The 24,954-nt window shown below is 42.1% G+C and overlaps 1 protein-coding gene across 3 annotated transcripts in view; it reads left to right on the plus strand.

Annotated features, from left to right (window-relative positions):
• The first annotated feature begins 5,249 nt into the window (after window positions 1-5,249).
• The window catches only part of LOC121505528 (mucin-2-like), a 40,790-nt gene continuing 21,085 nt past the window's right edge, over window positions 5,250-24,954 (plus strand). For all 3 annotated transcript variants that reach the window (XM_041780932.1, XM_041780933.1, XM_041780934.1), the window contains exons 1-22: window positions 5,250-5,320; window positions 6,861-6,905; window positions 7,469-7,694; window positions 10,773-10,902; window positions 11,028-11,091; window positions 11,383-11,465; window positions 11,914-12,109; window positions 12,719-12,844; window positions 12,931-13,051; window positions 13,134-13,269; window positions 13,343-13,420; window positions 13,525-13,594; window positions 13,688-13,825; window positions 14,493-14,642; window positions 15,486-15,580; window positions 15,687-15,819; window positions 16,057-16,300; window positions 23,187-23,227; window positions 23,417-23,505; window positions 23,599-23,753; window positions 23,825-23,963; window positions 24,143-24,247. In XM_041780932.1, coding sequence (XP_041636866.1) covers window positions 5,272-5,320; window positions 6,861-6,905; window positions 7,469-7,694; window positions 10,773-10,902; window positions 11,028-11,091; window positions 11,383-11,465; window positions 11,914-12,109; window positions 12,719-12,844; window positions 12,931-13,051; window positions 13,134-13,269; window positions 13,343-13,420; window positions 13,525-13,594; window positions 13,688-13,825; window positions 14,493-14,642; window positions 15,486-15,580; window positions 15,687-15,819; window positions 16,057-16,300; window positions 23,187-23,227; window positions 23,417-23,505; window positions 23,599-23,753; window positions 23,825-23,963; window positions 24,143-24,247 — 2,613 coding nt within the window. In that variant the 5' untranslated portion in view covers window positions 5,250-5,271. The remainder of the gene's footprint in view (window positions 5,321-6,860; window positions 6,906-7,468; window positions 7,695-10,772; window positions 10,903-11,027; window positions 11,092-11,382; window positions 11,466-11,913; window positions 12,110-12,718; window positions 12,845-12,930; window positions 13,052-13,133; window positions 13,270-13,342; window positions 13,421-13,524; window positions 13,595-13,687; window positions 13,826-14,492; window positions 14,643-15,485; window positions 15,581-15,686; window positions 15,820-16,056; window positions 16,301-23,186; window positions 23,228-23,416; window positions 23,506-23,598; window positions 23,754-23,824; window positions 23,964-24,142; window positions 24,248-24,954) is intronic.

A 24,954-nucleotide genomic window follows, 5' to 3' on the forward strand; every position in this document is an offset into this window, starting at 1 on the left:
AAAATCATTTATCATCAGTGCCAAGTTTTTACCCCCATAATTCATTCCTGGTGAAGATAATGTTGACCTTTTATGGTTAAATGTTGACCCTGTTAGGCCCTCAGGTTAGACCCAGGTTCAGAATCAGACCCCTGCTGTGCTTGAGTTTGACCCCCTGACTTAAGTGTCAGCTGACAGAGTACACCCTTTCAGGCTCACTGAAGCTCCAGATTTATTGGCCAGTAACTCCTCTGAACATTATCGTTCCCTTTGCTACCAATCTGTGGCTCATTTGAACCTTAAAGAAAATCAGAATGTCATTTAGTCTCTATCTTCTCTCTTTTTTTCTGATTTTACGCCCCTAAAATCATCAGTCATCATCATTTCTGAATGAATGTCATGTCAAACTTCATAGCTAGGCCATAATCTGCACAAATATCAGGATGCATAAAGTAGAAGTGACTGACACAACTTTTTTGGAATGAATAAAATAATTGAAAAAAAAGACAAAAAAATACTTGAAATGTGGCAAAATGGGTTAAAATAGTCCAAAAAATTGTAAATATGGGTTGAATGTGGCAAAATAATAAAGAATTTGCAAAAAATGGGCATAAAGTAAAAAAATTGATGTAAAGTGGCAAAAATGTGGCAAATACAGGTTAAGATGAAAAAAGAAATGGCAAAAAGTTCAATGGGGCACAAGATGGCAAAAAACCTCTTGAATAAAGCAAAGAAATGGCAAAAAACTGATTAAAAGTGGTGAAAAATGGGAAAACAGCTGCAAAAATTGAGGATAAATGGGCAAAAAGTGGCAAAATATGGGCAAAAAGCTGTGAAAATGGTGATTTATGGCATAAAGTGGCAAAAAATGAGCAAGAAGCTGTAAGAATTGGCACAAATGGACGTGAATGTTTACAAAGTGGCAAGAAAGAGCAAAAAGCAGCTAAAATAGGCAAAAAGTTGCAAGAAGATGTTGCAGAAACATGGAAAACGTGGTTAAAAAAGGTGAAATGCAGGGGGGGAAAAAGAATTTGCAGAAATGGTCATATATTGAAAAAGATGTGTGAAATTTGGCAAAAAAAAAACTGGCAAAAAGCTGTGTAAGGTCACAAAGAAGTTGCAAAAACACTGTTGAAAATGTGGGCAAAAAGCTGCAAAAGTGAAAAAAAATGGTCAAGAAGTGGCCTAAATGGACAAGAAGTGGCCTAAATGGACAAGAAGTGGCCCAAATGGACAAGAAGTGGCCCAAATGGACAAGAAGTGGTCCAAATGGACAAGAAGTGGCCCAAATGGAGACAAAATAACAACAAATAAAGCTCAGCTGAAAACAGGGAGAAAAGTGGCCAAAATGGGTTTAAATTGGTGATTAAATGGGCAAAAAGCTGCAAAAATTTTGGCATTAATGGGTTTAAAATGTTAAAAAAAAAAGGGTGAAAAGCAGTTAAAAGTGGAAAAATGGACAACAGGGGGCGAAAAGCTGCAAAGGAAATAAAATAGGCAAAAAGCTGCAAAAAAGATGTTGCAGAAATGGGCAAAAAGCATTTTTAAAAAGTGGCCAAAATTGTCAAACAGGGTAAAAATGGTAAAAACAGTGAGGTGATATTGGATAGAAAAGGTGGTGAAATGGCTTTTTAGGAACATGAATAAATAATTCCAACATCAGAACAGAAATAATAGCTTGAATTTTTCAAGCTTTTTTTTTTCCAACATAACATAACTGTTAGCCAGGATGCTAACACCTGACTTCAGTAAATCCAAACTGGGCAGGGACCAGTCTCTGGGTTTTTCAGGGCCCAGATAATTCTGTGGGCGAGCCTGCCCACTCTCCCCTAACGCCTCGTGTGATTCAGTTATGAGTGATGTCATCAACAAGCCCTGTGATAGCCAGTCCAGGGTGTACTCGCCCAATGTCAGCTGGGATAGGCCTCAGCCCCAATGGGATAGGCGGTTTAGAAAATCTCTAATAACTGACAGACATTAGCATGTTTAAGTGCAAATGTTTTTCAGAGATTAGAGAAAAAGTGCTAAACCCGACACGCTCAGAGCACTTCTTCACACTGTGAGTTTTCTCTGTCAGCTGGAGGAAGGGCATGGTTGTAAATGCATTCATGTGTTGAGGGAATTTGTCGACAATGGTGTCACAAAATGGAGAATGAGAAGGTGCTGATAATGGCTCATGAGTGAGCCTATTAGAGAAGAAGCTCAATAATGGGACTTATTTCCTGGACACGCTGTGGTGGACTTGGTTTCATGGCCAAACCTATAATGTCTCTAATGGAGAAATTAACCTTGTGGGTAAAGATCATTTATCCCAGTCTCAAGGTCCAAAGGTGATCATGTTCACAAGTCATCCTGGGCATCACTTTATAACTACTCCACATTTTTTTCTAAAATTAAGGTTGGATGAAAGAAAATCTAGTACAAACAAAACACTGAAGGGGGGGTTAGCCGTTATGCCACGCCCACCCATCATATGGTCTGTAAGAGTTACCAACAAAGGCCATGTGTGTGAAGTTGGGTGTCTGTGTGAACATGTGAAGCCCTTAAAAGAACTACTTCCTGTTTTCTTACATCCACATAACATTTCCGTTTGCCAACAGGGGGCACTCTGACAAATGAAAAATATTGACTTTGAATGTCTTTAGGCCAGGAGTCTTATCATGTCTGTGAAGCTGAGTGATGATCGATCTTATTCCTGACTAATGAAATATTTGACACAGAGCCAAGACTTATCTTCCAAATTTGGCCCCTGATAGTGGTGGTGGTGAAACTCAAACTTTTGATCACTGTAGATGTCCCACAATCCGGAGTCAGTCAGATAAAACCCCTCAGTGCATCAGATGACACCTGTTAATCAGCCCAGAAACGCCAAAATTTGACATTAACCCTTCGTAATCTCACTTCCTGTACACATTTTTAACACAGAGTAAATTAGGTTTTTGTTCACTTGGTCGTGACAGATATGTGTACCAAGTTTTCATTCATGTAGCTTAAACTTTGTGAAGGGGCCAACAAGAAAAGAACGCTTTGGCCCATTTGGGGCCATTTTTTAATGCAAATGCATGGAACCACCAGGAGGCCTCCAGGTCTGAAGTATCCGTGAGATTTGACCAACTTTGGGGCATTTTGAGGCCTCCAAATTACCATTTTATGGTGAAATACTTCCTGTTACATGGCAACAAAAGTTGCCACACCTTTTCAGGTATAAAGTTGTCTGTCAAATACTTGTAAGGTCGATGCCTTGGGATCTGCTTTGGTAAATTTTAGCATGATTCGGACAACCAATTAGGATATGCAAGGTAAAATTCAGGAGCAGTGACTTCCTGTTGCCAGAGGGGGGCACTATATATATTTTTTAAATTTTGAGCATGAATGTGTTGAAGCATTGACTATTACCAAGCACACTGACTTTGTCTCAGAAACAATGATGCATATCAGAGTTATGACTGTATTCAGATTTATGGCGGGCTATATGGTGAGGCCATAAAAGTCACAGATTTCCATGCAGACATGAATGACATCACACTTCTTTAGGCCTTCCTCAATATCTTGGATTGTGTTGAAACAGTAGCTAAACATTGACGTTTCCTGTCACCACCAGGAGGCGCTATGATGTGTGAGGAATCAGGACTGGGCCCTGCATAAACACAAGACGTTTGAGTCAGATTGGACAATGCACAACTGAGTTATAAACAACTTCCTGTTTGCAATCTACACATTTGAGGGCTCGCCATGGCCACGCCTTTTGACTAATGAAAAAGTCCCAAAGAGCTTTTCATTATCAAGGTGTCATGTAGCTCTATGCCAAAGTACAAGTGGATCAGAGGAAATCTGCCAGACTAGTGTAATCAAGCATGACCCCTGGAACAGGCCCAAAACACCCCATTTTACCTAATTCATTCAAAACAGCAAATTTCCTGTTAGAGGTGGAAACATGGTTCCGCTAGTTTGTTGTAGATCTCCCCAAGCCACATCTAGAAATCTTGGTAAAACTGCCTTTTGACTGTGTTCCATAAAGCACCAAAGGTGGCGCTATTGGGGCAGTTCCTCAGGGCTATTTTTGAAACCTATGCCAACCTCACATTTTTTAGACCGTGCCGATTTTCATGTGTTTTTCAGCAGAGACTAGTTGGAGACTAGTTCCACTACTATTATATGCCATTATTAACCCATTGTAGCTATTTTTAAATAATTTTAATTACTTTTCTAAAAAAGGGGATTTACATTTTTACATCTTTGATAGGAGTGGTTACTTTTTCAGGTTGAATATGAAATATTGATATCACAGCTTAACTTTACAATCCACCATGGTTTTGCTGATCTCCATGGGCCCCTCCCCTTCATCCCCCTTTATGGACGGCCTTGTCTCCACATGTGCATGTCTGTGTTCATCTACCTTCAGGTACAGTGGGGGTCCCCGGTCTCTGGCACCTTTATTTCGGGGGTCGTGGCCTGAAAAGGTTGAGAACTACTGCATTACTCTTTAATTTCCCTTAAATGTAAGGTGTGGCCTCTTAATTCCAGCTTAAATCAAACTAATTATTACAGGGGTAGAGCTGCTAAAGATGTCTTTAACCCTGAGGACTTTCCCTCAGCTCTCCATCAAACATTAACTGACCGTATCCTGGTTCATGCCCCTCTTGTCCTTTACCTGGACTCTTTTCATTTTCTCAAGGGTCAAGCTGTCCTCTGGGATATTGTCTGTTTCTCGAGTGTTTGCTAAAAGCAAGCGTCCCCATTTGTTCTAAAAGATGACTGAATGCATCACCAATCATGTTGGTGACAGATATTGAGCAGCTTTCATACCTGGGGTCAAAGGTCAAAAGGAAGAGTCTCAAGTTTAAATCTTGCAGTGTTGTTGGTCATCCATCCTGGCCTGTGTATAAGATGAAGACCTCTAAACATCCCACTGAAGTTTATCAGATGAACTGTAGTATTTCTATAACAGAGTATAATATTTATATAACATTAGTTATATAATATTTCTATATAATAGTGTTTCTGAAGTATAAATAAACATGATGGTGGGGCTCTGCCAGCTTTTGTAATCATTTCCGCATGTCTGTCTGAATACCACTCAGTTGAATGTTTAATCTGATATTTTTCTATTTCTTGTTTCCTGGAGTTTTTTCTATCAGAAGAGCTTCGAGGTGCACGTGTCTGTGGATACCACACCAGATCATTCTACCCTCACACACACCTGTGTGTGTGTGTGTGTGTGTGTGTAAGGACAACATATAAAAGCCATGTTTGTGCAGATCTCCCTGGTTTAGCAGAAGAGCATCAGGCAGCATGGGTCTACAGAGGTGGCTGTTGGCGGTGGGCTTTTATCTGGCCTCAGGTACTTTAAATACTTTAAAATGGTTTAATGCAATTAATGTATTTGTTTCAGTTTGCTCAGCAGATGTTTAGTTCTACTGTTTATGGATATCTGAATTGTGGTGGGGGTATTTTGAACAGTGGTTATGTAAAAACAAATTCCCTTAATTTGGATGATTCATCAAGTTTATGAGAATTTAACTTTAACGATCTAATCCAGTGATGCTCAACCTGTGGCTCTGGAGCCACATGAGGCCCTTTGTGATGATTTGTGGCTCTTTTATGTCTTCATTGAAACGTTATTCCCATTTTTGCCACTTCTTTTTGACACTTTTATTCTGTTTTTGCATTTTTTTGCCCTTTTTTTTTTTGCCTTTTTTTCCACTTTTTGCCCATTTTAGCTGCATTTTGCAATTAAATGCCACCTACCTCCCATTTTGTCACTCTTTGATGTGTTTTGCCCATTTTCCCACCTAGTTGCTGATTATTGCCCATTTTAGTCACTTTTTGCTTATTTTTTGCTATGGTTTTGCCACTTTTTAACCATTTTTGCCACCTGTAACACATTTTTTCTACTTTCTCCCCTTTTTTGCCACTTTTCTCTCAGTGTTTGCTGCTTTTTGCCCATTTTTGCCTCTTCTTTTTGTCACTTTTCACCCATTTTTCACACTTTTATCCTGCTTGTAGCAATTTTTTTCCCCTTTTTGCCTATTTTTGCCACTTCTCGCCCATTTAAGCTGCCCTTTACAGTTAAATTCCACTTAATTGCCATTTTTCCACCTTTTTTGCAAATTTTTGCCCATTTTAGTCACTCACCCATTTAAGCTGCCTTTTGCAATTAAATGCCACTTTTTCCCCATCTTCCCCACACTTTTTCAAATTTTTGCCACTTTTTGACAATTCTTTGCCAACTTCAACTTATTTTTTGGTCACTTCCCACCCATTTTTGCCATATTCTGCCCTTTTTTGCCACCTTTCTCCCAGTGTTTGCTGCGTTTTGACCATTTTTGCCACCTTTAACTTATTTTAATTGCCACTTTTCACCACTTAGATTGTGGCTCTTGCAAATGTATTTTTCAACAGTCTGGCTCTTTGGCTGAGCAGGGTCGAGTAATGCTGGTCTTATCTAATGCCATACCAGTTAAAGTTTTTGACAGTTAAGATCCATTACAAGTTCCTTTTTTTGGGTTAAGTCCATGTTAAGATCTTCAATCCACTATTTAAAGCAGGCCTGAATCCAAACAGGAAGTCAATTATCCTGATTTTATTACAGTAGTAAAATCCACGACAGAAGTCTGAATGCAAAATAGTGGAATTTTAAAATGTAGTAAGAAGTGTGCGATTAATCGTGATTAACTACTGAACTTCTGAGATTTATCACAATTGAAAGTTTGAATCTTTTGACAGCCCTAATCTAAATACAATTTGTGCCTCACCTGTTTATTTCAAATCTATGTGTGAATTTATCTTAAAATATTTCTGTTTAATCCAAACCTGTATCATTTTTGTAAATCTTTATTTCTAATGCTTACCTTCTCTTGGTCTCTCTGTTTCTCTCCTAGTTTTAGGAACAGGGAACTCAGTCATGACAGCAGAAACTCAAAGATGTGAGTATCATTTTTTAAAATTAAGATCAGTAAATGTTTAGAATGACCTTCAGAGCTTAAAATAATTCCCTATAAGAGTAGTCATGCAGGATTCATTGAAAGTTTATAAGGGCTGCAAACGGCACAGGGGTTAGCACTGTTGTCTCACCACAAGGGTTCCTGGTTCGCTTCCCGGTCCAGTCCTTCCTGCAGAGTTTGCAAGTCTCCCTCCACCGCAGACAAGCTCGTTAGGTTAATTGGTGAATCTTAATTGGCCATAGATGTGAGTGGGAGCATGTGTCTATATGTCAGCCCTGTGATTGGCTGGAGTCCAGGGTGAACCCCGCTCAGCTGGGATAGGCTTTAACCCCCCTGACACCAAATGGGATAAGCGATGTAGAAAATGGATTGATGGGAGTTTTATGTATTGATTTCTGGATTATTACAGGTCATTACTGAAGCTTTAGCTGCTGTATATTGACAGAGACATTGAAAATCCTTAAACGGCGTAATGAAACATTTGAAACGACACATTTCCAACACTGCTGAGAATCGTTCTTCATGTTGCTCCTTGTCATCTTCAGACACTTGCAGGACATTTGGCAGTGGGGTGGTTCAGCCTTTCATCGGTCAGAGTTTCTACGTGCGGTCCGACTGCCCCTTCACCCTCATCCACTTCACCCACAACAGGGTGGAATGTGAGATCACCATACGGCGTGATGACAGCGGGCTTCTGGTCTTTGTGGAGATCAGCATCAACAAAATCAGGACTGTTCTACAGAATGGAAGCATCCTGGTGGAAGAGAAAAGGTTTGAGCCTTAGCCCAGCATGTCCTGAACCAGTAGTTCTCAACTGGTCTAGCCTCAGGACAAACCAATCTCTATTAGCTTGATCCAGTGTTGTTGTTAGTATCTGTGCTAACATTAGCAACATTAGCTATCATAGCTTGATCCAGTGTTGTTGTTAGTATCTGTGCTAACATTAGCAACATTAGCTATCATAGCTTGATCCAGTGTTGTTGTTAGTATCTGTGCTAACATTAGCAACATTAGCTATCATAGCTTGATCCAGTGTTGTTGTTAGTATCTGTGCTAACATTAGCAACATTAGCTATCATAGCTTGATCCAGTGTTGTTGTTAGTATTTGTGCTAACATTAGCAACATTAGCTATCATAGCTTGATCCAGTGTTGTTGTTAGTATTTGTGCTAACATTAGCAACATTAGCTATCATAGCTTGATCCAGTGTTGTTGTTAGTATTTGTGCTAACATTAGCAACATTAGCTATCATAGCTTGATCACGTGTTGTTGTAGGTATCTGTGCTAACATTAGCAACATTAGCTATCATAGCTTGATCCAGTGTTGTTGTAGGTATTTGTGCTAACATTAGCAACATTAGCTATCATAGCTTGATCCAGTGTTGTTGTTAGTATCTGAGCTAACATTAGCAACATTAGCTATCATTGCTTGACCCAGTGTTGTTGTTAGTATCTGTGCTAACATTAGCAACATTAGCTATCATAGCTTGATCCAGTGTTGTTGTAGGTATCTGTGCTAACATTAGCAACATTAGCTATCATAGCTTGATCACGTGTTGTTGTTAGTATTTGTGCTAACATTAGCAACATTAGCTATCATAGCTTGACCCAGTGTTGTTGTTAGTATCTGTGCTAACATTAGCAACATTAGCTATCATAGCTTGATCACGTGTTGTTGTTAGCTTCTTTGCTAACATTAGCAACATTAGCTATCATAGCTTGATCCAGTGTTGTTGTAAGTATCTGTGCTAACATAAGCAACATTAGCTATCATAGCTTGATCCAGTGTTGTTGTTAGTATTTGTGCTAACATTAGCAACATTAGCTATCATAGCTTGATCCAGTGTTGTTGTTAGTATTTGTGCTAACATTAGCAACATTGGCTATCATAGCTTGATCCAGTGTTGTTGTTAGCTTCTTTGCTAACATTAGCAACATTAGCTATCATAGCTTGATCCAGTGTTGTTGTAAGTATCTGTGCTAATATTAGCAACATTAGCTATCATAGCTTGATCCAGTGTTGTTGTTAGCTTCTTTGCTAACATTAGCAACATTAGCGTTAAGCATTCCAGACTTACCAAACTTGTTAACGTATTAATATTGACTGGCCTAATTTAAATATATAAATTCAAATTAAAACAAAACTAAAAAATATTTATATATAAAACTGTATTATGTATAAAATTATTTTATTTTAAATCATGGAGTACATCTTTTCATTTAACCGAGAAAATACAAGAAAGCTGATTCTGCTTTTATATTTCACTGTCAGTTATTATTATTTTAATAAGTAATTTTTGTTATAAATGATTCATTAAAATCCATGTAATCTTTCCATTTGAGCTTTTAATTCCGAAAACTTTCACAATCCTTGTCTACTGTATTAAATGATGGAGTGGACTTGCCTCTGGCAACATGGCATCATATTATTATTATTTTTCGTCTACTTGTATTTTCTTATGTGGAGGTCTTGCCTTTGTTAACATGGCAGTGACATCATGGTAAAAAGGGCTGAAATAAAATGTAGGAATGCATGTGCAGTAAGGTCTTCTGTATATCATTAACTTTTGTTAATTTATTGTTTTTTATTCACACTAAAAGCCACCCATTTTTTACACTTTGTTTACCTGGAGACATGAATCATTCATTCAGTTAGCCTTCACACACACTCGGATGTTCCATGTTTTAATGCATTCATAAAGCTGTTTATATTGGTTTATTATAAGCTTAGGTTAGAAAACAAACCCAAAATTTTAATGGTTTATCTCTTCTTAAGACATTAAAGCAAACAGACTTGTCTGTGTGAGTAGTGAAAGGTGACTTAGAGCCTTTAATACTTTAAAATTCAAAGTCAGAGAAGTTAGAGGCAACAGGTGTCCTGTTTTCACCATGCAGGGCAAACTCCAGTTTCCTTAAAGCAGTGGTTCCAGAACTTTATTTCTGCTGGGCATCCCTTTAGTAGATCAAGATTAAAATTACAAAAAGTCTGGAAATGATTGTCTTTGTTTGAGATGAATCTAGAATTTAGAAAAGCTTTTAAAAGGTCACATATTACCTCTTTAAGAAAAGTATAAATTGGTCTCAGAGGTCCCCAAAACATGCCTGTAAAGTTTGTTGCTGAAAAAACCCTCCATTATTGGATTTCTGCATGTCTATAAACTCTGGACTCTGTTTCAGCCCTGCTCAGAACGAGCTGTTTCTGTGTCTGTGGCTTTAAATGTTAATGAGCTGTCCGACTCCGCCCCCTCAGGAAATGGATGTGGCTTAATGGATCTAGCTCCTCTCAGCTGAGACGAGGATCAGGAGAGGAGGGTGGAAACGTCTTCCAAGTGGGGAGGGCCAACTGAACCTGGGGGCGGGGCTAACTCCCCACATGACATCATTAGGGGAAAATCTGAGAACGGCTTGTATCTGCAAATGTTTTCTGAAAAGTGGAGAAAGAGAGGGGTGGTGGGGTGGATTTTTCTGATTCTTGGGGTATTGTGGACAGGCCAGAGGCACATATTTTTACTAGAAAAGCCTGAAAATATGTATTTTGCATAATATTTGACCTTTAAAGTAAATCATAGGAACAATCTGATTTTTTGAGATGCACCTGTATATAAGACAAACATTAGACTGTTCTGTCTGTATTTGCAACCCAGTCTCACAAAAATTTGTGAAATACTCACGAAAATTTAATCTATTGATTCGTGGGCACGAATTTCTGCTGTATTTCGTGCTACACAACATGAAAAACAGCAGAAATTCGTGTCGTACATGAATCCATAGTTTAATTTTCGTGAGTATTTCATGAATCTTTGTAAGACTGGGTTGGTATTTAACCGTGTATTTTCCTGTCTCCACAGTGTTTCTCTTCCATACGATCACACCTATCAGCACATATTTCAGTACGGCATCTACACCAAACTGAGGAGCTCTCTGCTGCCTCTGTCTGTCACATGGAACGACGTGCCTGGAGGAAAAGACTCTCTGTGGGTGAGGAGACACCGCCTTATTTTTCCTGTGCTGTAAAGAGACAATTCTAACTTGGTTCAGACATTCACAGGTGATTAGTTATTTAAGAACAATGTTCAATCTAATGCTGAAGCCTTTTTTGTCAGGTGGAGCTAAATCAAGAGCTGAGCTCTGACATGACTGGACTGTGTGGAAGTTCCAAAGCAGCAGGTAAGAAAGTCATTATAGACTTTGTATTTAATCACAAAGCTCATGTTTAATCTGTATGTGAGAAACTGCAGAATTATATAGAAGAATCAGCAAAAGTTAAGTGAGATGCAACAGTTCTAGATATGTTTTTGTTGTTTTATCAAACTAAAATCCTGCAGGCTTCTGAAAGGATCTGGACTGGCATCTGTTTAACGTCACAAACCATAGGAGCTGGTATATATGATTATAGATATAGAGCTTAAAATGTATCAAATCTGTATTGATTTCTGATATTTGACTTCTTGAAATCAGGCAGCAGACAGCAGATCATCTCAGAGAGCGTGCTTGCTGAGGACACGTGTCAAACCAGAGATCCGGTCTCTTCTGTCAGTCCAGTAAGTTCAAAACTGAAGCAGCTGAGGAGTAAAGTTTGATGGATATGGCCTTTTTAAATCATACCAAGGTTTTTGAAATTCAAATTTAAATTGAACGTGCCGAGGCTGACTCTGATCACTGCACCATACAATAGCAGTTAGCCATAGAGCCACAGACAATGCTTGTCATGAATCTTATACTGTTAAGAAAGAAACAAGAGTCAGTGGTAGAATCAGCTGTTTGACATTGGCACATATTCAGCTCTGCTGCTCATCCCACAAATGCATGCTCCTTACAAAAGTGGTTCCATTTACAGGGAAATAAACAGGCTTTCTGTAACAGTCTAAGATTTATTGGTAAGAAACATTGTTACAACAAAGAAATAATCCACCAAACTCTAACGTCCTTACTTCATGTGTTACATTTGGTTACAGACATAGTTCAACATGTGTCTGTTTATTTTTGTAGGTGTGCAGACAGTTCTTCTCCTTCACACTGGATTGTTTTCAAGCCAGTACGCTTCAGTACATACAGCTCTGTGAGGAGAACATCTATGGCTTTGAGAAGAGCAAATCTATCAGCTGTGCTTTCTTCAGAGAAATGATCCAGCAGTGTGGAAACGGCAGCTTTGCCTGGAACATTTGGAGAGCTGCTACTGAATGTGGTGGGAATATTTTAAAACTAGATTTTATTTCTCTAGATCAGGGGGGTATAACTCAATCACAGCAGGGGCCAGATTCTGAATTAAATATGAGATAAAAAGTCAAAATTTTTGATTGAAAAGGTCAAAATATGAGATAAAAAGTCAAATAATAAATCAACAAACTCTTTATACAAGATAAAAAGTGAGAATAATAAATTGAAAAGGTCAAAATATGAGATAAAAAGCCCCCCAAAAAATTAAAAATGGTTAAAATATGTGATAAAAAGTCAAAATTATAAATGTAAAAGGTCAAAATATGTACTAAAAGTCCAAATAATAGATTGAAGTCATAATTATTCAATGCAAAATTGAAAATTTATTTGTTTATTTATTTTTATTTATTTTTTCACATTTTTATGACCTAAGGATATTAGATATTATCATGCTTTACACTTTTATACTGGAGAAAATCTGCAGACCTTATATTTTAGGGCCAGTTATAATAAGAATAGGATGCGATCTGTAACTGTACCATGGGCCAGATTTGGCCCCCAGGCCTCGAGTTTGACACCCGTGCTCTAGATTGTATGTTTTTGATGGATACTTTATGGGATCATTGGTTTCATCCAGATAAACCCAGTTGTCCTGGCGACCTTGAGTATGTGGAACAGGGGTTGGCTTTCGTTCCCAGCTGCTCCAACCACAACCTCCGATTCTCCAACCAGGATTTGACCAGCTCCTGTGTCTGCCCAGAGGGTGAGTCTGAACTCTCCTCTTCCCTCAGGTGTTGTTATTTTTGGTTGTTAAGCCACTGTTGGAGAAAAATACTGTTTACATTTAAGGAAAAGTGCTCAATGACGGAGCAGCAGGCTTCCGGTGTGTGAGCGTGTCCAGCTGTCCCTGTGAGTTTGCCGGTATGAGCTACCAGCCCGGGGAGAGTCGCAGCACCAAGTGCCAGTCCTGGTAAGAAACAGTATTTTAACAGCAGTTGTGGAGTATCCAGGAGTTCTGAGCTCCCAGAATGTAATCTTCATTTCTTTTACAGTGTGTGTGCTAGGGGGGAATGGCAGTGCTCTGAAAACGTATGCCCAACCCCATGTTTGATTGAAGGGCCTTTTGTAAGGACATTTGATGGTAAACAGTATGCAGTGCCTGGTAAATGTACATATGTGGCCTCACAGGTGGGTTTCATCCTTCACATCATCTAACATATTGTTTTCTACGGTTTGTATGACTTTTAAAATTATTTTTCAGGGTCAAAACTGGAAGATTATAGTTGAGTTTTCAGCAAAGGCTCCAGCTGTGAAAAGTGTCATCCTGCAGATATTTCAGGTATAAGCCACGTCAAAGCTCAGGTTGAAATATTATTTCCTGCCTCATAAATCTGAAGAAAGAGAAGTCTTTGAGTTTATGTGCCCATCTTTCTTCATTTTCAGGAAACGTATACCTTCTCAGAATACCGGGTTACAGTCGGAGAGGAGGAGATCACTGAACTTCATCAGAGTGGTACATAGAAATGTGAAGAACTGCAGTCTGACTAAAGTCTGCTGATTCATCAGTACCTGCTCATGCCTTTAACCCTTCTCTGTCCCCTGTTAGATAATGCTCTGGTTTTCTGGCAGTCCTCCATGTACTCCCAGGTCTACACATCTTTAGGAGTTAACATCCAGGTCCAGATGTCTCCTGAAATCCAGCTGTACATCACGCCACCTGGAAACCAAAAGGACATGATTTCAGGTTAGAATCTGACACTGACTACTTTTTCATGGCACTGTATGTGGGGGTCCTTGGAAAATTTCTGCCCAGCCCAGACATGTCTGAGAACCCCTGCTACAAGGTCCAGGTGAATAAGGTAAGGTGCATTCCCAGGGTGATGTTCAGACAGTTTTGCTGTTGCATTTTTGATTAATGTGTGCAGTGTTTGGCATCTTGGCTGATGGTCAAAAAGCTCCATTCTGGTCTCATCAGACCAAAGAACTTTCTTCCTCTTGACCATGGAGTCTCCCACAGTCCTTCTGGTGAACTCTAGTCCAGATTGAGTCTGAGTTTTCTCCAACAGTGTCTTTCTTTAAAGCTTCTGGTGAAGAACCCGACCAACAGTTGTTGTCTGCAGAGTCTCTCCCATCTCAGCTGCTGAAGCTTCTTCATGATGGGTTTAACTGAACTCTGGGGGACGTTCAAAGCCTTGGAGATGTTTTTGTCTTCATCTCCTGAATTAACAGTTTCAAAAACCCTTTCTCTGAGTTGTTTGGAGTGTTCTTTTAGCTTCATGGTGACATTAAAGAGGGTTTTTTTTGTCTTTTTTTATCAGAAAAGCCAAATTGTATTGACCATGATTATTTTTTATAGATACTGTATAAAAGCTTACACCATCTGCTGTGATTACAGTCAGTCTTTCTTTCAGGTCTTTGTGGCAACAACAACAATGACACTACAGACGACTTCAGCACCAGCGGTGGAATTGTTGAGAATTCGGCCCAACCCTTCGCTCTGTCATGGAGTGTCGGTGGCTGTGCTGTTAACATTCCCCCCTTCTGCACCATAACAGACAATGGTACCAGTTAATGAATTACACAGGCTTGTTAGTGGGGAGTCGGCCATTTTGTTTATCATTATTCTTCCACGTTGGCTATCTCCTCCTTCATATTTTTTCGTTTCAACACAGTTTAAACTTTAAAAATTTCTGTCTCTTTATCATTCGACTGCAATGACTTTTTAAAAATATAGCCATTTTTATGCTATTTTCAGATATTTCTATGCTTTTTCAACCATTGAATGCACTTTTTAGCTACTTTTAGGCCAAAGTCAGCTATTTTTAAGTTATTTTAAGCTACTTTCAGCTATTTTAAGGCTACTTTCAGCTATTGTTAGGCTATTTTCAGCTATTTTAAGGCTACTTCAAGCTATTTTTAGGCTATTTACAGCTATTTTTAGGCTACCTTCAGCTATTTTTAGGCTATTTTCAGCTATTTTAAGGCTACTTTCAACTATTTATAGGCTATTTTCAGCTATTTTTAGGCTACTTTCAACCATTTTTATGCTATTTTCACATATTTTTAGGCTTTTTTCAGGTATTTTTAGGCTACTTTCAGCTATTTTTATGCTACTTTCAGCCTTTTTTATGCTACTTTCAACCATTTTTAAGGCTACTTTCAGCCATTGTTATGCTATTTTCAGCTATTTTAAGGCTACTTTCAGCTATTTTAAGGCTACTATCTAATTTTTATCCTTTTTTGAGCTATTGAATGCCATTTTCAGCTACTTTTAATGCCATTTTATGCTGTTATATGCTGCTTTTTTGCTATTTTCAGGTAGTAGAAGTTGCTCTCAAGCTTGGCTCAGAAAGGGATTCAAAAACACAGTCAAGGGTTAAAATCTGGGTTATCTCCCATTTCAGAGATATTTGCTGAGGAAAAGTGTTCTGTGTTGAACGACCCACGTGGAGTATTTGCTGAGTGCCATGCACATATCCCTACTGATCACTACTATACGGTACCAAACACTTCCTAAATTACATCCTGATAAAGATTTTATCAGCCCGTTTTCATAGAAACATTCAGAACACTGCCTGTTAACATAAAGCTGCTTTTTATTCAAGGCCTGCATCCAAAGAACCTGTAAGTGTGGCAGCAGTCTGCAGCAGTGCTTGTGTGTGGCTCTGGGGAGTTATGCCAAAGCCTGCGCCAGTCTGGGCGTCGTGGTCGGGGACTGGAGGGAAGCCACTGACTGCAGTGAGTACTTCTTAGTTTTTCTCTGATGTGCACCCTCACAGTGTATCAGGACGGAGCTGATAAAACATCATAATTCTTTAAAATGATTCTAAAAGTATGAATGAAATCTCTCAGACACCGGAAGTGAATAATAGTTGGTTTAGATAAATCATTCACACCAGTATCACTCCTGCTGATGTTAGGAGTTGCACTCATGTTTCTTTAATTGTGATAAAATACATTTTATTCATGTCAAAGCTGTGAAGTGTCAGAAGAACCAGGAATTCTTCTACGACATCCTTGCCTGCAACCGTACATGCCGTTCCCTGTCTGGCCCTGACCCCCGCTGTGGGCTGGATGAGGGGCCTGTGGAGGGATGTGGGTGCCCAGAGGGGACTCATCTAAGCCGAGGACACATCTGCACCCCAAAGGCAGAATGTGATTGCCACTATTACGGTGGGACAACACCACCTGGGCCTGCTGATATTGATGGACAAAAGTGGTGAGTTCATTAACTCGGTATTTCATTACACCTAAACATCCAGTTTGACTATTTTATTAACATTTTTCTCCACACTTCTTCCTGTTATATAACAGGACATTGAGTTTTTGCTCACCAGCCATGGTGGCTAGTGGTTTTGCAAACTTACTAGCCACTTGGTATTTCCACTAGCTACAGTTTCGGTGTTTGGAAACTATATGCTATATGCCAAATTGGTATATATGGTATGACTTGATGATGTTGTTCATAATGATAATGAAAAAAACATTATTTTTTTTAATTTTAATTTCATTTTTTGACTTTTTTGAGCTAGTGAATTTACTTTTCTCAAACTGTGAGCCTTTAAAATTATCTTTTTAACTTTTTAAATGTCAAAATCATTTATCATCAATGCAGAGGGTTTTTTTTTATATTTTATTACAGGTGAAACGAGGTTGACAGTTTTTGGTTAAAAAGGTGACCCTGTTAGGTCCTGAGGTTAGACCTGAATCCAGAATCCGGCCCCTGCTGTGACTGAGTTTGACACCCCTGGCCTACTTCATCTGGTCATTTTTGCAACTTCTTGTCACTTACTGTATGCCCATTTTTGCTGCTTTTTAACAACTTTTCAACATTTTGCACCCATTTTTAACCCTTTTTGCATTTCTGTAACCCATTTTTGCCTATCTTAAATAGAAAATCTGGGTCTGTATGCTGCTTCAAGCTATTTTTTTCCACTTTAACCTCATTTTTGTCCCTTTTTGACCTGGTTTTACTGGTTTATCTGGCTGTTTAAACCCATTTTTGCCCCTTCAACCCATCTTAGTCCATTTTCACACATTTTTCACTCTTTTACCACTTTTCCACCCATTTCTCCCCTTGTTTCCTTTTTTTCTTGGTAGCAAAATTTTGCTTCTTTAATCCCATTTTTGTCTCTTTTGAACCCTTTTCACCACTTTTCCATTCCTTTTTCCACTTTTATCCTGTATCCAATCCAGTTCTTTCCATTTTTAGCTCTTTTTTTGTCAGTGTTAGTCCTGTTTACTATATCTGGTAATTGTAGCAACTTTTTTCCACATTTAACCTATTTTTGCCAACTGTTGCTACTTGTAACCAATTTATACTTAAATACTACATTGTGATGTTTTGTGTAAGGGTTGAACTCAGGTGCGGAGACGGAAGCAGTTTTAACAGTTTTATTGTGAGGATAAGTGCACCAGGGAAGGGGATTCCAAGAGTCCAGGAGGGAGTGAGGGAGTGCTGGAGCTGGCTGTGGTGAATTGAGCAGGAGGCACTGGAAAAAAGGAGGAGAGGCACGTTAGCGACAATGTACACAAAATGCAAACACTAGAGATCACTGGAATCATCAAAAGCACAAAGAACTTCTCTGAAGGATCACGAGAAGGAGCCCGGAGACGACGTTTACCGTGAGGTAATGTAGACAAGACTCAGGCGCTGTAGAGAGCTGCAGCCAGTCTTAAATAGCAGGTGTGATTAGAGGATTCGCTGCAGGTGTGCCTCTCCAGCAGCACCAGGGGGCAGGGTGACGCCTCAGGAGAAACAGAGTCAAGTTAGCAGCCAGCAACCAGCTCCGAAACCGGAAGTACCACAAAGTAAAATATTCAATACAAAATAAACACCACAGTACCCCCTCTCAACGGACGCCTCCTGGCGTCCTGCCAGGCTTGTCCGGTGCGCCTTGTAGAAATCCGAAGAAGGTTGTCGTCTAAAATTAGTTTTCTGGAAATCCAGGAGCGCTCCTCCGGGCCGTACCCTCCCAATCTACCAGAAACTGGTAACCCCGGCCTCGAGGTCTAACGTCCAGAATCTTGGAAGCGGTGAAGGCGGGATGGTCATCGATGATCCGGGGAGGAGGGGACGGTAGGAGGGCTCAGATCACTGGAGGAGACCGGCTTGAGTAGTGACACATGAAAGGTGGGATGGATCTTCATGGATTCAGGAAGTTTGAGCTGTACTGCCGAGGGTTGATGATTTTGGTGATCTCAAAAGGTCCAACGTGGCGGGGTCAATTTCTTGGATTCTGTCTCGAGGGGTAGATCTCTGGAGGAGAGCCAGACCTTCTGGCCAGGGAGATATTCCAGGGCAGGAGTGCGGTGGCGTCAGCCAGTCTTTTATTGCGCTCCGCCGTCGAGAGTGCCGCCTTGGCTGTCCGCCACACCTCTCTGACGCGCTGGAGATGGTGCTGCACGGAAGGGACGGAGACCGAGATCTCCTGTTCGGGAAACAGGGGGGGTTGATACCCGAGGCAACACATGAACGGAGACATGCCGGTAGCAGCGCAGGTGAGAGAGTTGTGGGCATATTCAATCCAGGGGAGGTGAGAGCTCCAGGTAGAGGGATGATGGGCAGCAACACAACGTAAGGCCGCCTCCAGACTCTGATTGGCCCTTTCAGTCTGGCCGTTGCTCTGTGGGTGGTACCCAGAGGATAGGCTGACTGTGGCCCCCAGCTCCTTGCAGAACTCTTTCCATACACGTGATACAAACTGGGGTCCGCGGTCCGACACGAGGTCGCTAGGAATTCCATGGATACGGAAGACATGGAGGACCAACAGGTGAGCCGTCTCCAAGGCAGAGGGGAGCTTGGGGAGAGGGACGTAATGGACGCCTTTGGAGAACCGGTCCACTATAGTCAGGATGACTGTGTTTCCCTCAGAAGGTGGGAGACCGGTGACGAAGTCCAAGGCTATGTGCGACCAGGGACGACCAGGAGTGGACAGGGGACGCAGAAGGCCAGCAGGGGGTTGATGAGAGGATTTTCCTCTGGCACAGGTGGAGCAAGCAGCCACGAATTCACGGGTGTCTCTGGTCATGCCCGGCCACCAGAAACTCTGCTGTAGGAACCCGAGGGTCCTCTGGAAACCGGGGTGGCAGGTGAGTTTTGATGCGTGAGCCCAATGGAGCACTGGAGAGCGAGCTGAGTCCGGGACGAAGAGACGGTCTGGGGGTCCAGTTCCGGGGTCCGGTTGGGCTTTCTGGGCGTCTTTGACTGCCTGGATGATGTCCCATGTGGCAGCACCGACGATACAGGAGGGGGGAAGAATCAGGTCCGGCTCAACACTCTCACGAGAAGGGGAGTCCAAACGAGAAAGGGCATCAGGTTTAGTGTTTCTAGAGCCTGGCCTGTAGGAGAGGGTGAAGTGGAAACGACTGAGAAAAAGAGCCCACCGTGCTTGACGGGAGTTGAGTCTGCGCGCCGTGCGTAGATAGGCGAGGTTCTTGTGGTCAGTCCAAATGATGAAGGGCTGTCGCGTGCCCTCCAGCCAGTGCCTCCATTCTTGTAATGCCCACACCACAGCCAGCAGCTCTCGGTTTCCCACGTCGTAATTGCTCTCGGACGGGGACAAACGACGAGAGAAGAAGGCACAAGGGTGAAGCTTCTTAGCACGGGTCTCTTTGCGACAGAACAGCCCGGCTCCGGTCTCCGAGGCGTCCACCTCCACCACGAATTGGAGGAGGAGTCAGGGTGCTTGAGGACGGAGCTGGCGTGAACAGAGTCTTGAGCCTGGTGAATGCCTCAGCAGCCTCAGGTGACCACCGGTAGGGGGAACTAGGGGAGGTGAGCCTAGTGAGGGGAGCAGCCACCCTACTGTAATCTCTAATGAACCTTCTATAAAAGTTTGCGAAGCCTAGAAATCGCTGGAGTTCCTTACGGTTACCTGGGACGGGCCAATCAGTGACTGCTCTGATCTTAGCAGGATCGGGTTGTAATTGGCCCTGGGCAATGATAAAACCTAGAAAACTGACTGATGGGGTGTGAAACTCACATTTCTCGGGTTTGACATAAAGTCTGTTCTCTAGTAGCCTCTGGAGGACTAAACGAACATGTTGCTGGTGTTCCTGGAGTGACCTGGAGAAGATAAGTATATCGTCAAGATATACGAACACGAAGCGATTGAGCATGTCCCTGAGCACATCATTAATGAGAGCCTGAAAAACTGCAGGGGCGTTAGTGAGACCAAAAGGCATGACCTGGTATTCGAAGTGGCCAATAGGGGTCTTAAAGGCTGTTTTCCATTCGTCTCCCTCTCTAACTCTGATGAGGTGATAGGCATTTCTTAAATCTAGCTTGAGAAGACCTGGGCTGAACAGAGAGGCTCGAAAGAGGGGTCAATGAGGGGAAGTGAGTATTTGTTCTTTACAGTGATGTCATTAAGTCCTCTGAAATCGATACAGGGGCGGAGTGTGGAGTCTTTCTTTTTGACGAAAAAGAAACCAGCTCCTAGAGGAGACGAGGAGGGACGGATGAGACCTGTGGCTAACGAATCATGAATGTAAGTCTCCATGGCCGCCCTCTCCGGGGCGGAGAGGTTGTACAGGCGACTACTGGGCAGGGACGCGCCAGGGAGCAAATCGATCGCACAGTCATAGGGACGGTGAGGAGGGAGAGAGACGGCTAGGTCCTTGCTGAAGACCGGGGCTAAATCATGGTATTCCTGAGGGACATTGGATAAATCAGGAGGAGTGGGAGTGACGGAAGGACGACTGACCGGTGGACTGGCTGAACGCAAGCAGTGAGAGTGGCAGTGTACGCTCCAATTGGTTATGGTAGCGGTTTTCCAATTGATCTGAGGATTATGTAATTGGAGCCAGGGGAGACCTAAAACAACGGAGCGTGAGGGGACGGAATAACAAACAGCTGAATTTTTCACTGTGATTACCCGAGATAATGAGGGTTATGGGGGCTGTCCGGTGAGTAACCTTAGCAAGCAACCTGCCGTCTAAGGCGGTGATGTTCTTAGGAGTCGGTAAGGGTTCAAGGGGGAGTTGGAGCTGTTGAGCTAACGTGTCCTGAATAAAGTTGTCGTCAGCTCCGGAGTCAACAAGCGCACTAATGGGCACGGAATCGCGCCCCCAGAGGACACTAGAGGAGCGGCTATGCGCGGTGAGTGCTAGAGGAGGAAGAGGTCTGGCTCACCCGAGTGCCCTCGTTCACGGGTGAGCCCTGTCTTTTGGCGTCTGGGGACAAGTAGCGAGAAAGTGACCTGTCTGACCACAGTAGATACACAGTCTAAGGTTAAAGCGTCTTTGGCGCTCACTGGGGGTTAGTCGGGTGCGGCCTAACTGCATGGGTTCATCAACAGGAGTGGGGGAAAAGTCACGGGAAGACCTAGTGTGTTCAGGAGACTGAAGAGCAGACTGACCAGAGGGGGGAGCTACGGGACGGGAGCTGGAGGGCCTTTGCTGACTCCTCTCTCTGCGTCTTTCTCTCAAACGGTTGTCAATGCGAATGGCTAGTGAAATTAAACCCTCAAGGGAGTCAGGTTCATCCCGGGAAGCGAGTTCATCCTTAAGCTCACTAGAAAGACTCTTAAGAAAAACCCCTTTGAGCTCGGTCTCCCCCCACCCGCTCTCAGAGGCTACAATACGAAAATCAATGGAGAAATCAGCTACTGATTGGTTACCTTGGTAGAGGGAAAATAAACGTTTGGCTGCTTCTTGGCCCTGGAGGGGATGATCAAAAATCCGACATAGTTCACTAGAAAATAACGAGTAAGAAGCTAACACTGGGGATTCTCTCTCCCAAACAGAAGTGGCCCCGCGGGAGGCTTTCCCACGTAACAAATTAATTACAAAAGCTATCTTGGCCCTGTCCGTGTTGTAACTCAGGGGCTGCTGGTCAAACACAAGGGAACATCTTAACAAAAACCCACTAGCGCTACCTATTTCTCCTGAGAAGAAATCAGGGTGAGGTACATGAGGCTCTCTATAGTGGGGGAGGGGAGGAGAAGGTGAGGGATCTACTGCGGGTGGCTGAACACTGACAGGTGGAGGCTCAGGAGTGGGGTGGTGAGGCTGAGTGACTGAGAGTAACTGCTCGGATATGCTGGAGACCTGGGTGTTGAGAGTCTGAAGAGATTGCATGATACCTTTTAACATGGACTCGTGATGTCCTAGGCGTTGTCCTTGGTGGGTGATGGCCGTTTTGAGGGTGTCTGATTCCGCTGAGTCCATTTCTGGCCTGAGTCTTCTGTGATGTTTTGTGTAAGGGTTGAACTCAGGTGCGGAGGCGGAAGCAGTTTTAACAGTTTTATTGTGAGGATAAGTGCACCAGGGAAGGGATTCCAAGAGTCCAGGAGGGAGTGAGGAGTGCTGGAGCTGGCTGAGGTTAATTGAGCAGGAGGCACTGGAAAAAAGGAGGAGAGGCACGTTAGCGACAATGTACACAAAATGCAAACACTAGAGATCACTGGAATCATCAAAAGCACAAAGAACTTCTCTGAAGGATCACGAGAAGGAGCCCGGAGACGACGTTTACCGTGAGGTAATGTAGACAAGACTCAGGCGCTGTAGAGAGCTGCAGCCAGTCTTAAATAGCAGGTGTGATTAGAGGATTCGCTGCAGGTGTGCCTCTCCACAGCACCAGGGGGGCAGGGTGAATGCCTCAGGAGAAACAGAGTCAAGTTAGCAGCCAGCAACCAGCTCCGGAAACCGGAAGTACCACAAAGTAAAATATTCAATACAAAATAAACACCACATACATATATTTAAGAATATAAAATATGATTATCACAGCTTAACTTTAGAATGGATCATGATTTTGCTGACCTAAATGGGCCTCAAGTTTGGCTGGGCCCAAGTAAGTTCTCCCCTGTATCCCCCTTATGGGCCAGTCACATGACCACATCAGAATGCTCAGTGTGTTTCACTCTGGGACTTCATGAAGTCACATTTAAAGGTCATGTGACACCTGTGTTACGCTGGGTCTGGGGTACCTTTAAGCCCAAATGTTTGCTTTTAAGACAAACCACTCTTCCATTCATTGTGTTTGTGTGCTTTTTAACACTCACTCCATCACAGGGGCCAGTCTTTCTCAACCTGCCACCTTGACATGAACTCCAGCAGAGGTGTGACATCTCTCACACTAAATATTGTCTTGTTTGCAGCTCCTGTGAGAATGGAGAATTGCACTGCTCCAAAGACTGTGGTAAATATATCTTTTTCTATCATACCCATACCATTATTGTTCCACTTTGCTCTACTGTTCTAACAACCCAAAACTTCAGCAGCACTTCTGAAACAATCCCATAAACTCTAAGAAAAGAAAGAAATGACATAGATGTGCCACATTTAGTGAAACAAGCTTATCCTTGTATGTGATGATTGCTTTTATCAGGTTGCAGAAATGGAAAAGTTTGTGTTCACTGCTCTGAGGATCCGGTTAACACAGCTCAAAAATCCTGTGACAGTCTGAGCAAACCAACGGTAGGTCCAGAACTGAGTAAATGTAATTATGTATACCATGAAATACAAAAGGAATCTCTGAGCTGAAGGACTGTTGTTCACTGTAATTGCCAGGGCATCAGCGTGACCTGTGAGAGTGGCTGTTACTGCCCGTCCGACCAGTATGAGGATCATCATGGAAGCTGTGTTTCTCTGGATGATTGCACATGTGTTTACAGCGGCCAAGTATTCAGTGCAGGACAGAGTGTCAGAACCAACTGCAAAACATGGTAACGCCTGTTTAGTGTTGATTTCCCCTCTAAAAGTTGAAGATCAAAGGTTTGATCCCCCTGTTTCATAGTGTCTGTGGTCAGGGTCAGTGGCACTGCAAAGACAAGCCTTGTCCTGGGAGATGTCAGGTTTATGGAAACGGACACTTCCAGACCTTCGACTCCAAATGGTTCCGCTTTGATGGAAACTGCATGTATACGCTTGTGGAGGTGAGATCAAACATAAACGCAGGAATGAAATTCATGCTCACAATTCTGTGATTCTTTAGGTTTCAGTGTGCTTCTTCAAAGGACTGCTGTCTCCAAATCCTTCAGGGCATTCATATGTAATGGCTTTGGCATGCTTTTTTTTTTGTCAACAACATGAAAATTACCATTTCTCCCTGCAGGATGAGTGTGGAAATAAAAACAGCACCTTCTCCATCAGAGTTGAGAGTGTGCCCTGCTGTGACGAGGCGCTCACATGCTCTCGCTCGATCATCCTGGACCTTCAGGTGGGCGACGTTTCTTGTGATTCTCTTTTTACTTCTTCTAGGCCAGTGTTACTCAACCCTGCTCAACCAAAGAAACAAATAGTTGAAAAATACACTTGCAAGAGCCAATATCTAAGTGGTGGAAAGTGGCAGTTAAAATAAGTTAAAGGTCACAAAACTGGGAGAAACATGGCTAAAAAGGGCAGAATGTGGCAAAAATGTGTGGGAAGAGACCAAACAATAAATTAAAGCTGGCAAAAACTTTTCAAAAAGAGGCAAAAATCCGAAAAAGGGTGGGACAATGGGAATTAAGTGGCATTTAATTGCAAATGGCAGTTCAAGTGGGCGAGAAGTGGCAAAAATAGGTAAAGAGGGGCAAACACTGGGGGTAAAGTGGCAATCAAGGGCAGAAAGTGGCAAAAAGGTGGAGAAAAATGAGTGAAAGTGACTAAAATGGGCAAAAATCAGCAAGAATAAGGTGGAAAAATGGGAATTACGTAGAATTTAACTGCAAAAGGCAGCTTAATGGGTGAGAAGTCGCAAAAATAGGCAAAAGGGGGTAAAAATTGCTACAAGCAGGATAAAAGCATCAAAAATGGGTAAGAGGGGACAAAAAGAAGTGGCAAAAATGGGCAACAAGCAGCAAACACTGAGAGAAAAGTGTCAAAAAAAGGAAGAAAGTAGCAAAATTGGGTGAGAAGTGGCAAAAAAAGAGTTACAGGTGGCAA

This window comes from Cheilinus undulatus, linkage group 23 (assembly GCF_018320785.1).
Source record: "Cheilinus undulatus linkage group 23, ASM1832078v1, whole genome shotgun sequence".
NCBI classification, from domain to species: Eukaryota; Metazoa; Chordata; class Actinopteri; order Labriformes; family Labridae; genus Cheilinus; species Cheilinus undulatus.